At 39.0% G+C, this 11,672-nt stretch overlaps 1 protein-coding gene across 4 annotated transcripts; it reads left to right on the top strand.

The window, feature by feature from the left end:
• The first annotated feature begins 19 nt into the window (after window positions 1-19).
• Window positions 20-11,615, top strand: LOC116318918 (zinc finger and BTB domain-containing protein 12-like). 4 transcript variants are annotated; one of them, XM_031738095.2, is made up of 6 exons: window positions 20-355; window positions 2,536-2,581; window positions 5,084-5,290; window positions 5,373-5,567; window positions 8,115-8,321; window positions 10,032-11,615. In XM_031738095.2, the coding sequence occupies exons 3-6, from the start codon at window positions 5,087-5,089 to the stop codon at window positions 11,127-11,129; spliced, it is 1,704 nt and encodes a 567-aa protein (XP_031593955.1). In that variant the 5' UTR covers window positions 20-355; window positions 2,536-2,581; window positions 5,084-5,086; the 3' UTR covers window positions 11,130-11,615. The 4 variants fall into 4 exon arrangements, with proteins under 4 accessions (XP_031593955.1, XP_039461652.1, XP_031593954.1 ...); XM_039605718.1 differs by lacking the exon at window positions 2,536-2,581 and having other exon boundaries at window positions 5,087-5,290; XM_031738094.2 differs by lacking the exon at window positions 2,536-2,581.
• Window positions 11,616-11,672: the final 57 nt, after the last annotated feature.

Raw genomic sequence — 11,672 nt, 5'->3', positions numbered from 1 at the left:
CCCATTAATTTTTTTAAAACTCGCTGATCAGAAATCAGCGTACGTGCTGTCGTTTTACGGCTGACCGCGAGGCGAAGTCGCTTGCGAAAACAGACTCAAAGTCAGCTAAGCGGCGAAATACGGGGCGGTTTGTGTTTGTTGTCACGAGGTATGCCTCCTACACCCCCCTCCGAAAAAAATAAAGGGGCCGAAAAGTAAACAGAAACCCAGGCAGAAGCTGGTGTCGTCTGGAGGAATGAACAGACAGCGCTCCCGTTCGGCTAGCATCTCCTCATTTAACGGTGACTTCATTTAAAGAAACCCCGATTTGCTTTCTGGAGAGCCCGCAAGGCATTCAAGGAGAGGAGAGGCGAAGGTGAGCAGGCGACAAAGTTTGACAATAACTGAGGGGGTTTTGTTCGTTTGACTGCTGCTGGATAGAAGAAGAGACGACACGAAAAGGGAGCTGTTAGTGAGTGGCTAACGTTAGCTAGCTGGACTGGAATGAAAAGAGGAAAAAAACGTGTGTTATAGTCAGCTTATAACCACCTTTACTAGTTTATTATAGGCTCCGCTACTGTTGAAACGCACGAAACGGTAATCTTTTTTAATATCCGCTTTTCAAGCTCAAATGTTAGCCAGTCTAACTTTTCAGCGTCTGTAAGTCCTAAACATGACATGGATAAGCATGGATATAATTAGCCTGTTTATATCACATCAGTTAGTGGATTACATTAATATAACATGTCACTAAAGTGAGCTAGCATTATATAATTTCCTCCCATAGGTCCTCTTAACCTTAGTTGGTGTTATACCAAAATTGAAAAACACTGATTTTTTTTTCCAATTGTCTTTGTCAGTTTGATTTGCGGCTACCATGGATCTTATTTTTTGTTGGCCACTAGAAGCATTCTTAATCTACATATTTATTGTGCTAATTGACCAGTTTTCATCCTTTATTTTGTCGTCATTATCTTGAGAGACAGTATTATGCAAAAGTCTTGAGCCACCCGTTATTTCTTTATAGGAGCCAGGCTTTCTTGTCATTTGTATTAAAGTGGTCTTGAGCAATAGTTCTCCGGGCTTTCTGAAATGCTCTTTAAAATATTTATTAGGATGTTGTCTTCTTTTTTTCACTCACTTTCAGTCCAGTCCTTGTATCTGAACATTTTGAGAGACAGACAGACTGAATTTTCGGAAGAATCTGAATCGCTGACTTAAAATATGAACATGAAACATAGAAAATGTAAACTGTATATTAAAAAAAGGCACCCAAAGTGCAATATTACATTTAAATAGTTTTTTTAACCCCATTATGTACGGTATAGACAAGGTATTACAAGTGGAAATAGGTGAGGTGTGATAAGGAAGAGATATTCGTTGGCTTTAGGTAGGAATGATTATGAGGTCCATCATGGTGGAGTGAAAAAGCTCCTGTGGCTGTCCAGCACAAGATGGAGAGGGTGTGAAGGATTGGCCAATACTGACCATAACTGGGACAGTATCCTCCTTTCTGAAACCTCTGTCAGAGACTCCACACCTACAACATTACTGGCTTCAGTTTATTGAGTCTGTTGTTATCTGCTACTCTCTGTCTGCTGACAGACTTTTTTGCGTCTGTTTGTTAAGCCACTCAAGACTGACCTATGACTCATTCGAGCATTTAAAAAAGGCTCCTAACTTAAGGGATGAACCATTGTTGTGTCTACACATAACAGACAACTTCACAAAGAACCAATTTAAAATTTTATCTTGAGGCATTTTGTTACCAGTGCCTGCTGCTTTAACACATAATTTATTCCTGTTTCTTTTTAGTTGAATCTATGAAAAGTACCAAAAATAACACTTTCAAAGATATAAAATAGTACTTTTGCATGAACTAGGTGATTGCTAAAGAGTTACTAGCTGAAGACTTGGCAAAGCTTGGCTTGGTGTGCAGTGTGTCCTTAAAAATTGATTAAGCTAGACACAGAGGGCCAAAGAAGGAAAAAAACCAATCTGCAGCTGTTGGACAGTATCTGAAAGTCCGACAAAGACCTGACAGAGGACCCGAGAGATGCATTTGACCCCCCAGTTGATTCATCTACTGTTCAGGAATTATATCAGTGGGTAGGTGGCTGTAAAGAAGCCATTAGTAAGCCTGCAGTATTCCTGAAGACTACTTAAATAAATTATAAGAAAACCTGCTTAAGAGAGTTCAGGCTGGTCTTACCAAATGTTGACTTTCAAGCTTGTTAGAATGTACAAGCTCTGTTTTTCCCTTTTTTATTGCATTTCCTTGGAAGTTTGCATACATTTTAATAAATCGCTGCACCCATTTCCCATTTTCCTAGCAAAATATAAAGAAATCAGGGGAGACTCAAGACTTTTGTACAATACTATATTTTATAAATCATTTTGACAACTGTTAGCTCAGTCTTACAGAAAAGGAGTTTACTCACATTAGTTAGATTTTGTGAAGATAAGAAGGTATGAATCAGACAATTATTTGCCAAATTAATGGTTTTAATGGTCATGTGGCATTTTAATTTCTTTCTCTTACACCAATAATGACAGATCTAAGCATGAAACAGTTACCCAACAAAAGAAAGAATATTGGCAAGTAAGTATCAGAACTTTTTTATTTCCACCTTAAATAAAAACCGTAAGATGTATAGAAAAAATACTGGCTGATCACTATTGGAGAATGTTTGGCCTTTTGTTAGGCAAAAAAACAATCAATGAAATGAATTATTTTGATAACAGATTAATAATTAATCCTAGTGTCAGTGGAGCAGATGATTAACAATCACCACTTTGATGTCTTCGTTTCATTTCCCCTTTAAAGATTTGTTATTCAAACAAACCATCAGCTGATTCCTGTTCTGCAGTGCTTTGTTCTTTTTAGGAAGCTTCCTTTATTAGGCAATAGGCAGTATTGCGTTGTCCTTGTTTGATCTCATTATCTGTAACACTTTCCACATTTGTTACACACTTTGAGACCAGAAGGTGTGTGTGAATTTTATGAAATGTGCAGCTGAAGGAAGTGCTTTTTGTCACTGTCAGTTCTCTATAAACAAAATATCTGCAGGAAAAGCCAGTCTATATTTTATTTAGAAAAAAATAATACATAAAATACTCCTATAATTGGATCACATTTCAGCTATTCAATAATAAAGCCAGCAATATAAAAGAGCGTCTTTAATGAGTGTGTCTTTGAAGTCAGAGAAAAGTTTCCGGGAACAGGCACATTAAAAAAAAATCATAGACTTTACCTGATTACTTAAAAGTATTGAAGGATATCCAGTTAGGTTGAAAGAGCGAGCAATGCAAGTGTCTGTCAGGAAGTTATCATAAAAAGCAGCTGGACTGAGGCCAGATCAGAGGTGCAGGAGACGATAACCCCGAAGGGCAGATCAGCCAGGTTTAGGGTTATTACGGGCAGGTTTCTGGACATTTTGATCACACCTTATATATCAGGTGTTGAGCAGATCTCAGTAGCTCTTTGTACTCTTTGGGTTGTTTCTCATGGATCAGGAGTTTTCTTGAGTTTGTCGAGACTCATACATAATGTTAAATTGTTGTAACAATATCTTTATTAATATATACCCCGAATAAAATAGAGAAAATCAAAAAGAATAATGGACAGGAAAAGGACCTCCATGCATCTTCTATTTATCTATAAACTCCCTTGCCACTTCATTAAGATGAAATTAAGCTTCAGCGGGGGGTAACCGGTCTACCTGCTGAAAGTATCTTGTCAGACAGGCACAATGTACAAAGTATGTGGTGCAACCTGCTCTTGTTGTCCTGTTGTGGGTTCGTCATTCACAACAGCTGTGTTAACAGAGTGAGGTTATCACACACAGAGAGCTGCAGCGTTAAAAACAATGAGAAGTATAAAAGATAGGTTGGTCAGTTGGTACTAAGGGGCCTATAATGTGCCCAGAAAATATCTCTCATACCCTTACACCACCACAACTAGTCTGATCCATTGATACAAGCAGTGTAGATCCATGCCTTCATGTTTATACAAAATTGTTACCTACCATCCAAATCCAGAGATCAAGACTCAAAAGGCCAGGCAGCATTTTTCAAATCTTCTGTTTTCCATTTTTGGCACTCAGTGTGGTCTGCTGCTTCGAGGTTTGGCATGTTTGTTCACAGGTGCTCTTCTGTATACCTTGGTTGTAACATTATTTGATTTACTGTTGCCTTCCTGTGAGCTTGTTGCTGATCTACTGGGATTTTCCCAAAACCAGCCTGTCTGGCACCCACAGCCATGCCACATTCAAAGTCACTTAAATCACCTTTCTTCCCATTCTGATGCTCAATTTGAACTTTACTAAAGTGTGTTGACCATTTCTACATGTCTAAATGTGTTTAGTTTCTGCTATATGATTGGCAGATTAGATAAGTAAAAAAGTTTTAATCTTTCTGTGAAATCCATTGAAACATCTTCCTTTTAACCTCTGTGCATTTAGTACATATATGTATATATATATATATGTATATATATATATATATATATATATATATATATATATATATATATATATATATATATATATATATATATATATATATATATATATATATATATATATATATATATATATATATATATATATATATATATATATATATATATATATATATATATATATATATATATATGTATGTATATATATATATATATATATATATATATATATATATATATATATATATATATATATATATATATATATATATATATATATATATATATATATATATATATATATATATATATATATACACATACATGCTCACATTAACAAATAATAGGAGTAATCTGAGGCATGTGTTTGCTGGCACAGTGAGAACTCCAGCACAAGCTGGAAACCGAAATCCTCTGCTGGGATTTCGGTTTCCAAATCTTTGCTCCCAGCATTGACCTTGTAGTGTGGACACTTGAGTATAAACAGAATACAAACCTGTGATATGATATCCTTTCTTAAACCCTCATCACATTACACTGTGGGAGTCTAATAAGTGATTTGTGTTGTTAATCTTTTATGAAAGGCTCACCTGTACGTATTTAAAGAAGTGAAATCACCTACAGATTCTTGTTTCTCCTCAGAAGATGGAGTTGGTGTGTTTCCGGCTCCCGGGACATGGGGACATGACCCTGAAGCACATGAATTCACTGAGATTTCGCCAGCATTTCTGCGACATCACTATCGTGGCCAGTAACAACCAGACGTTCAGGGGACATAAGGTGGTGCTGGCTGCCTGCTCACCCTTCCTGAGAGATCAGTTCCTCCTCAACCCGTCGTCCAGGCTTCAGGTAGGCCGACGTCAGCACACGTGCCATTATGGCTCCTATTTAGAGTAAATGAAGCTCTTCTGTGTTCCTGATTTTTCTCCAGGTGTCAATGCTGTACAGCTCCACAGTGGTGTGTGATCTGCTTCAGTCTTGCTACACTGGTATCCTGCAGTTCAACCCAGAGGAGATTGTAAACTACCTGACGGCTGCCAGCTACCTTCAGATGGAGCACATTGTAGAGCGCTGCAGAGGAGCTCTGGAGAAATATGTGCAGCTGAAGAACCCCGGTCCATTGAAGGTCAGTCAGTAAAGATTAAATTATATTTCTTCCTGCTTTCTTACCTGGAGTTTAATTATTAATATTTATTTAGTAATTTAGCACATAAAGCAGTCCAACTATAATTTTTTTATTTTCTGATTACAGGTTTTTCAACTGGAAATCTTGCACCTTTTTCACCCTAAGCTGTGTGCACATTCTCAGCACTTGCAAAACTTAGAATGATAAAGTTTTACAAGATTTTCTGTAAACCTGTTTTCCTTTTTTTGTGCACCCGAAGGGAGAGAGTATGTACTCGGTTCAGTTTATTTATCTCTGCTTTTTGGCACTCTAGCATCCACAGTTTTCAAGATATAATTTTCAAATTTTGTGAGATGGTAGATACTAATAACAGCTCGAGCTGTTTAATTTAGGTGAAAATCACGTTCAGCTGTTATAGCTGTCTGCCAATATCAAGGTCAAGGTCACACCAAATGTGAAAATCAGTAAAAACTTTATATTACCCACAATTTTTTAATGGGTCGTCATCAAACTTCACAGCAATATACTAGGCCTTGGGGGACATGAGTACCTAGATTGGGTTAACATTTAACCTTGAGTGTCATTGTAAGCACCTAAGGTTAAATTCCAAGCAACTATATTGAGTAGAGATGGACCGATCCGATATTACGTATCGGTATCGGTCCGATACTGACCTAAATTACTGGATCGGATATCGGCGAGAAATAAAAAATGTAATCCGGTCCATTAAATATCAAAAAAACATCTCACAAAACTTGCGACACGGCGTAACTCGGCTCATAACCGTAGCATGTCGGAGCAGTGTGCTCACGTGATAGAGACGCTGTGTGTATTTGTAGCCTCGCTACCAAACCAGCATTTCAGCTCCGAGGAAGTTATCCCAGAGAGAAGTAAAGCAAGTGTGTAAGTTCATTTCTGAATGTTTGTAAAGCATTCCCATGTTAAGCTTAACAACCGATATATGGAGCGACTGCCTCTCTCTCTCCCTCACCTTCCTGCGGCTACTTCAATTGTGAAACTGATCAATGATCAGCTGATCGGCTTTTCTGTCGCGAGTCCGTCTCTCTTCTTTGTTTTTGGTCCACTTTGCACCAGAAAAGGAAACCAGCGGTGAACAACAGCAGCACGTTTAACCTTGATAAGCTGTTGTTAGAATTTATTTAATATTACTTTCTACACCAGGATCCTTTTCTACGTAGCTGACGGCTGGTAACTGTGCAGGGGCGGATCTAGCAAAGTTTAGCCAGGGGGGCCGATAGGGCATGAACAGGGAAAAGGTGGTACAAAGACATACTTTTCTTTCTTATTCTCATTAAAAATATCTAGCTTTTAATAAATAATTATCTGAATCTTACACCCAAAGTTTTAATCTGATGTAAAATGTATAGAAGTCCATTACTGTATATAGTAACTGTTAAGTCTGATATACCCTAGTAAGCTATAGTACTTTTTCCTTTGGGAAAGTACCATCTGTGAATTCTGCAATTCTGTTGAAGAAAGATGTTGAATCTATTTAATTATTCTTGAAAAATAATTTATTTCTGTGCATTTTTTTTCACCCTGCATCAAATTAAAGTTGATTACATCGATTAAGCATCATGAGGTGGAGGGTGGGGGTGGTTCCCTATTTTTTTTTTTTTTTTTGCTGGGAGTTTGCAACCCTATTAGTTAGGTTGCTTAATATTTCTGCTAAGTACTCTTTAAAATACCAGAATAGGAAGGATGGAGCAGGTTTAAGTTTATTAGATTGATCAGTTTTGCTGAACTATGAAATATTTTGGGTGCAGTGTATTTTTTACATACAGGTATAACAGAATAGCTTTAGTGTTGTTGTTTATTTAAACTTGAGTATGAACTTATACAAAATGCAGCAAAATATTTAAAAAACAGTTTTATTGATTAAAAAACACACAATATCGGATTCATATCGGTATCGGCAGATATCCAAATTTATGATATCGGTATCGGACATAAAAAAGTGGTATCGTGCCATCTCTAATATTGAGTAGTATATCACATGAAAGAGCACAGAGAGAGCTGTACAACACACTTTTTATTTTCATAACACAACGCCCTTTTTCATCACAGTGACGCCATACATTTTTGCCAAATCACACACTGCTTATCTTAAAGGGGACATGAACGTTACACATATAAAGGCTAATTTACAGGCGCTGGTCTCAAAATGCGACATAGATGTAAAACTGTCTGTGAAGCTGGATTTAAGTGCTTAAAATTTTAAAAACACGTTTAGCGCCATCTTCTGTCAGTACGAAACATGACGTCATGTGGTTGGTTGGTTGGATGGGGCTGATAGACCTACATTAGTTTATGTTAGGTAACTAGTAGTGACAGAATCGTTAACTTAGAGGAAAATAAGGACACTAAAACTAAAAATCAGTTTAAGGGGATCCCATTAGTGCTGCCCCTGTTTGCAACAGTGAGTTTTACGTCAAGAAACCGATTTGACAATGACACAAAAAATATAAATTTCAATTAACAATGCTGACATCAGCGTAAAACATCCAAATTTGATCCTTTTTCTAGACGCCCACAGTGGAAACTGAGACCAGACCGGTGATCGTCAGCGGCAGTGTCCATTCAGTCGCATCACCTCCACCTAGGCAGCCTTCCCCTGTGCACTCCCACAGCCCCGTAGTGCGCTCGGTGGAGGAGAGCAATAGCGAATTGTCTGCTCAGGGAAGCAGTCAGCTGCATGATGACAGTGCTGCACTGGATGAGGGCTGCATTAAGGTATTTCTTTTTCTAATAACATTTTAGATCATTTGTGCATAGGATGTTGTCATGATGTCTGGGAAAATAATAACTGACTTTTCTTTGAGTAAGGAAAAAGATTCATTTTAAGGATGCTTTAAAGTCGATCATAACACAATTTCTAACATTATTACTCAATGACGAGGATATATGCAGCCCATTAGTTTTACATTTTTCATTTGTTTTTATTTATTTATTTTTCAGTTGAGTTTGGTTTCAGTTCACTTCCCGGGTAGGTTTGTGCATTTCAGTTTAGTTTTTATTGCTTTCAGTGTTTCTTTTAGGGAATTTAATTGTCATATAGGGGCCTTTTGTGGACAGGAAGTCAGACAGAGAAATTGCATAGAGAACACAGTCAATTTTCAAAATAAGACGCCTTGCCGGCTAAGAAGAGCTCTGCTTCTGAATGCTGTCGGTGACAGAGCTGCATGGGAGACGTGACATCAAAGACTTGGACTCATGTCCTCTAGGCTAGTTTACACATTTCCTGTATATTTTTTATTTTAGTTCATTTTTGTACAAAATAAAATAAAGTGTAGTTTATTTGTAATTCAAAAAATGTAGTTCTTATTCTAGCATTGGTTAACGGATTAAAGATCATACTGTCAATTATCCTGACCGTAGCATTTTCTGAAAAATAATTTGGGTTACAAACACTCTTTATATATATTTATATATATACTTTTTCAGTTAGGACAATACAGTGTTGCTCTGTTTCTGGTGCGTGTACAGATTTATGGTGGAGACATGGGGAGCTGTCTCCTCAGAGGGGATGCAGACTCAGAAGAAATGTCTCCGTGAGGAGTGGGTATAGGAAATTAGATTGGAATAGGATGGCAGTTCATTTTTTTTTACTCAAAATAGAATAAAAATGATAATTGTGGTCATTTCTGTATCCTAAAGAACATGTTGTAGTTTCTGATTTTTCAGTTGTACAAATGATCCTTTGGTTGAACTTTCTTATCCTGTTGGTTCTGCACAGTCCTGCCAAAATCTGCCATAACTCACCAGGACAGAGCGCTCTGTAAGGAGACGAAAAGGTTTTTCTTGCACATGTTTAATGTTTAGTTTGTCACTTTTATAGTTTAGGGTCAGAGGTCGGGTTTAGGCTGAGCATGGGGAATGTTAGCCTGTGAGATGGAGCAGTTTTGGCCTCTGGTATCTGCTACACTGTTAACCCCCTGATTAATCACTCACAGTGCAGCCTGGAAAAAGTCAGTGAACTTCAGTCCTAACAGCTTCTCTTAAAGCTACTTGGAGCCATGTGGTCCAATTAAGGAGATGAAGGTTGCAGAGGTGTCCCTCCTAATGAATAGAGCTGGAAAAGGCCTCAAGGGTAATGACAAAAAGAAATCCTCACAATTTACCGAAGCCTTTGCTCATGTGTCCTATTTTTCTAAAGTGGTATTTAATTTATTCAAGCAAAGAATACGCTTTTGAAATAACAAGAAAAATCCTGAAAAAACTCATCAAGCGTACTGGGCAGGTCGTCAGATGTCGTCTTTATGGGAGTAGTGTTAAAAGGAAAGAGGAAAAACCTTTATATACTGGCTCTTGGTTGGAGTAAGCAGTTTGAAGCAAACACATGGGTATTTTGATGGGTATTCTTTTTTTCCTGTTTTCTAGTAGTTTCCAGGCATCTTTAGTTGTAGCCTTAGTCACCTCACTAAGTCTGCACTTCTCTTACAGGTCAATGCATCAGATGAGGATGAAGAGGCCAGACGGGAGAACTACAATATGTTAAGAGTGTATATTTCTGAAAATGAGCACCCTGACAGAGACAGGGGGGAGGAAAAAGGAGCTCCCTCTGAGGTACCTCAAGGTGCCAACTTCTCAGAGACAGAAGAAGTTGTGATTGGAGAAAGCGGCGAGTATGACTTGAATCCAGCAGGTCTCAGTTCTGGAGAGTTTTCAGTAGAAAGTCTCCGCGCTCTAAGTCGAAGAATCTCCGAGACTAATATTGGCCACAGCAGAGGAAGGGGACGGGGGAGGGGTTTAAAAAGAAAAAGGTGGGTGTCATCTCAGGAGAAAAGACCTTCAGGCATCACCCAACACCAGGATCTCTGGTATTTTACATCTGCCGGAGGTGGCTTTGGCCTGGACTACAGCCAAGAAGGACTGAGGGCATCAAGAAATATTGTCACGGTTGAGATCCCAGAGTTGGACTTCAGCATGGGCAGCGCACAGGGGGAGAAGGTTTCACCGATACCCGCTAACAGTCTTAACCAGTTCTCCCTAGAAGAGTCTCCTTGTGGTGCTGGTGAAGGGAGTTCAGGGTTGACGACTGTTGGAACAAACGAAGGCAGCGATGAGTCGGTTGCCGTGGTGGGGTCTACTTCCAGTGTAGCTGGCCCTGTAATCTGCGAGCACTGCAACATGACTTTCCCTTCAGCCCACTCCCTCGCAATCCACTCCCGCTCCACTCACCTGCTTTATGCCTGCCCCTGCTGCGGGAAGCACTTCCACCACTCTACGAACCTCACCCGGCACATGGCCGTGCACAGAGGGGCTGGCAAAACGCACCAGTGTCCCCTATGCTACAAGACGTTCACCCAAAAATCCACTCTGATAGACCACATGAACCTCCACAGTGGCGAGCGACCACATCGCTGCGCTTACTGCCACGCCCGCTTTGCCCACAAGCCTGCCTTACGTCGGCACCTGAAGGAGCAGCACGGCAAAACCACGGGGCAGAACTCCCTACACGAGCAGGAGGAGAGGGAGAGAGCAAGAGGAGCAGCTGGGAGAATACGAGAGGAGGAGCAAGAATGTCTGGTTACTGAGTGATAAGTCTTGGTACAGACTTCAGGCTTGATGGCTTGTTGCAGTTACAGTTGGACTTCATGTGATCAGTGTCAACACAATGTGGAAATTAAGTGTGTGCTAAAAAATAAATGCCTTTACATTCTGGCTGCCAAATAAAAGACCTTTCACATATAGCTTTTTTTTTTAGTAAAAAGGAAGAAAAATGTTACTTGACATTATAGTAAAACACTGGTATAAAAATATCTGATGGCTCTGTTTAGTTTGTGACAGTGAGTCTGCATGAACAATACCAGGACCCCGAAGCCAAAGCAGAGGAAATTTTAACCGTCCATATTTTTTATTATTCACACTTGTGCTTTTCCTACTGTGTAAAGTGTTCGTTTTAACATTGTTTTTGACTCAGAACTGCAGTCTTCAACTTGAATATGTTGTACGTGGAGTCAGCGCAGTGACTGACTGCAAGTCAAAACTCTGTGAATGAGTGTAAATAAAACAGCTAGAGAGAAACTTCTCTGTTTCGAGTAACTGTTACTCCACTAAAGTTCCACCAACACCACCTTTTTG

Source organism: Oreochromis aureus, linkage group 22 (genome assembly GCF_013358895.1).
Source record: "Oreochromis aureus strain Israel breed Guangdong linkage group 22, ZZ_aureus, whole genome shotgun sequence".
Lineage (NCBI taxonomy): Eukaryota > Metazoa > Chordata > Actinopteri > Cichliformes > Cichlidae > Oreochromis > Oreochromis aureus.
The sequence above is the reverse complement of the archived record's forward strand: the minus strand, read 5'-3'. Positions and strand labels throughout refer to the sequence as shown.

Excerpts from the sequence above, each read along its gene's own strand:
- LOC116318918 (XM_039605718.1), top strand. The coding sequence starts at position 5,087 with ATGGAGTTGGTGTGTTTCCGGCTCCCGGGACATGGGGACATGACCCTG. Across the intron at positions 5,291-5,372 it reads ACCCGTCGTCCAGGCTTCAG|GTGTCAATGCTGTACAGCTC; the intron begins GTAGGCCGACGT and ends ATTTTTCTCCAG. Across the intron at positions 5,568-8,114 it reads AGAACCCCGGTCCATTGAAG|ACGCCCACAGTGGAAACTGA; the intron begins GTCAGTCAGTAA and ends TCCTTTTTCTAG.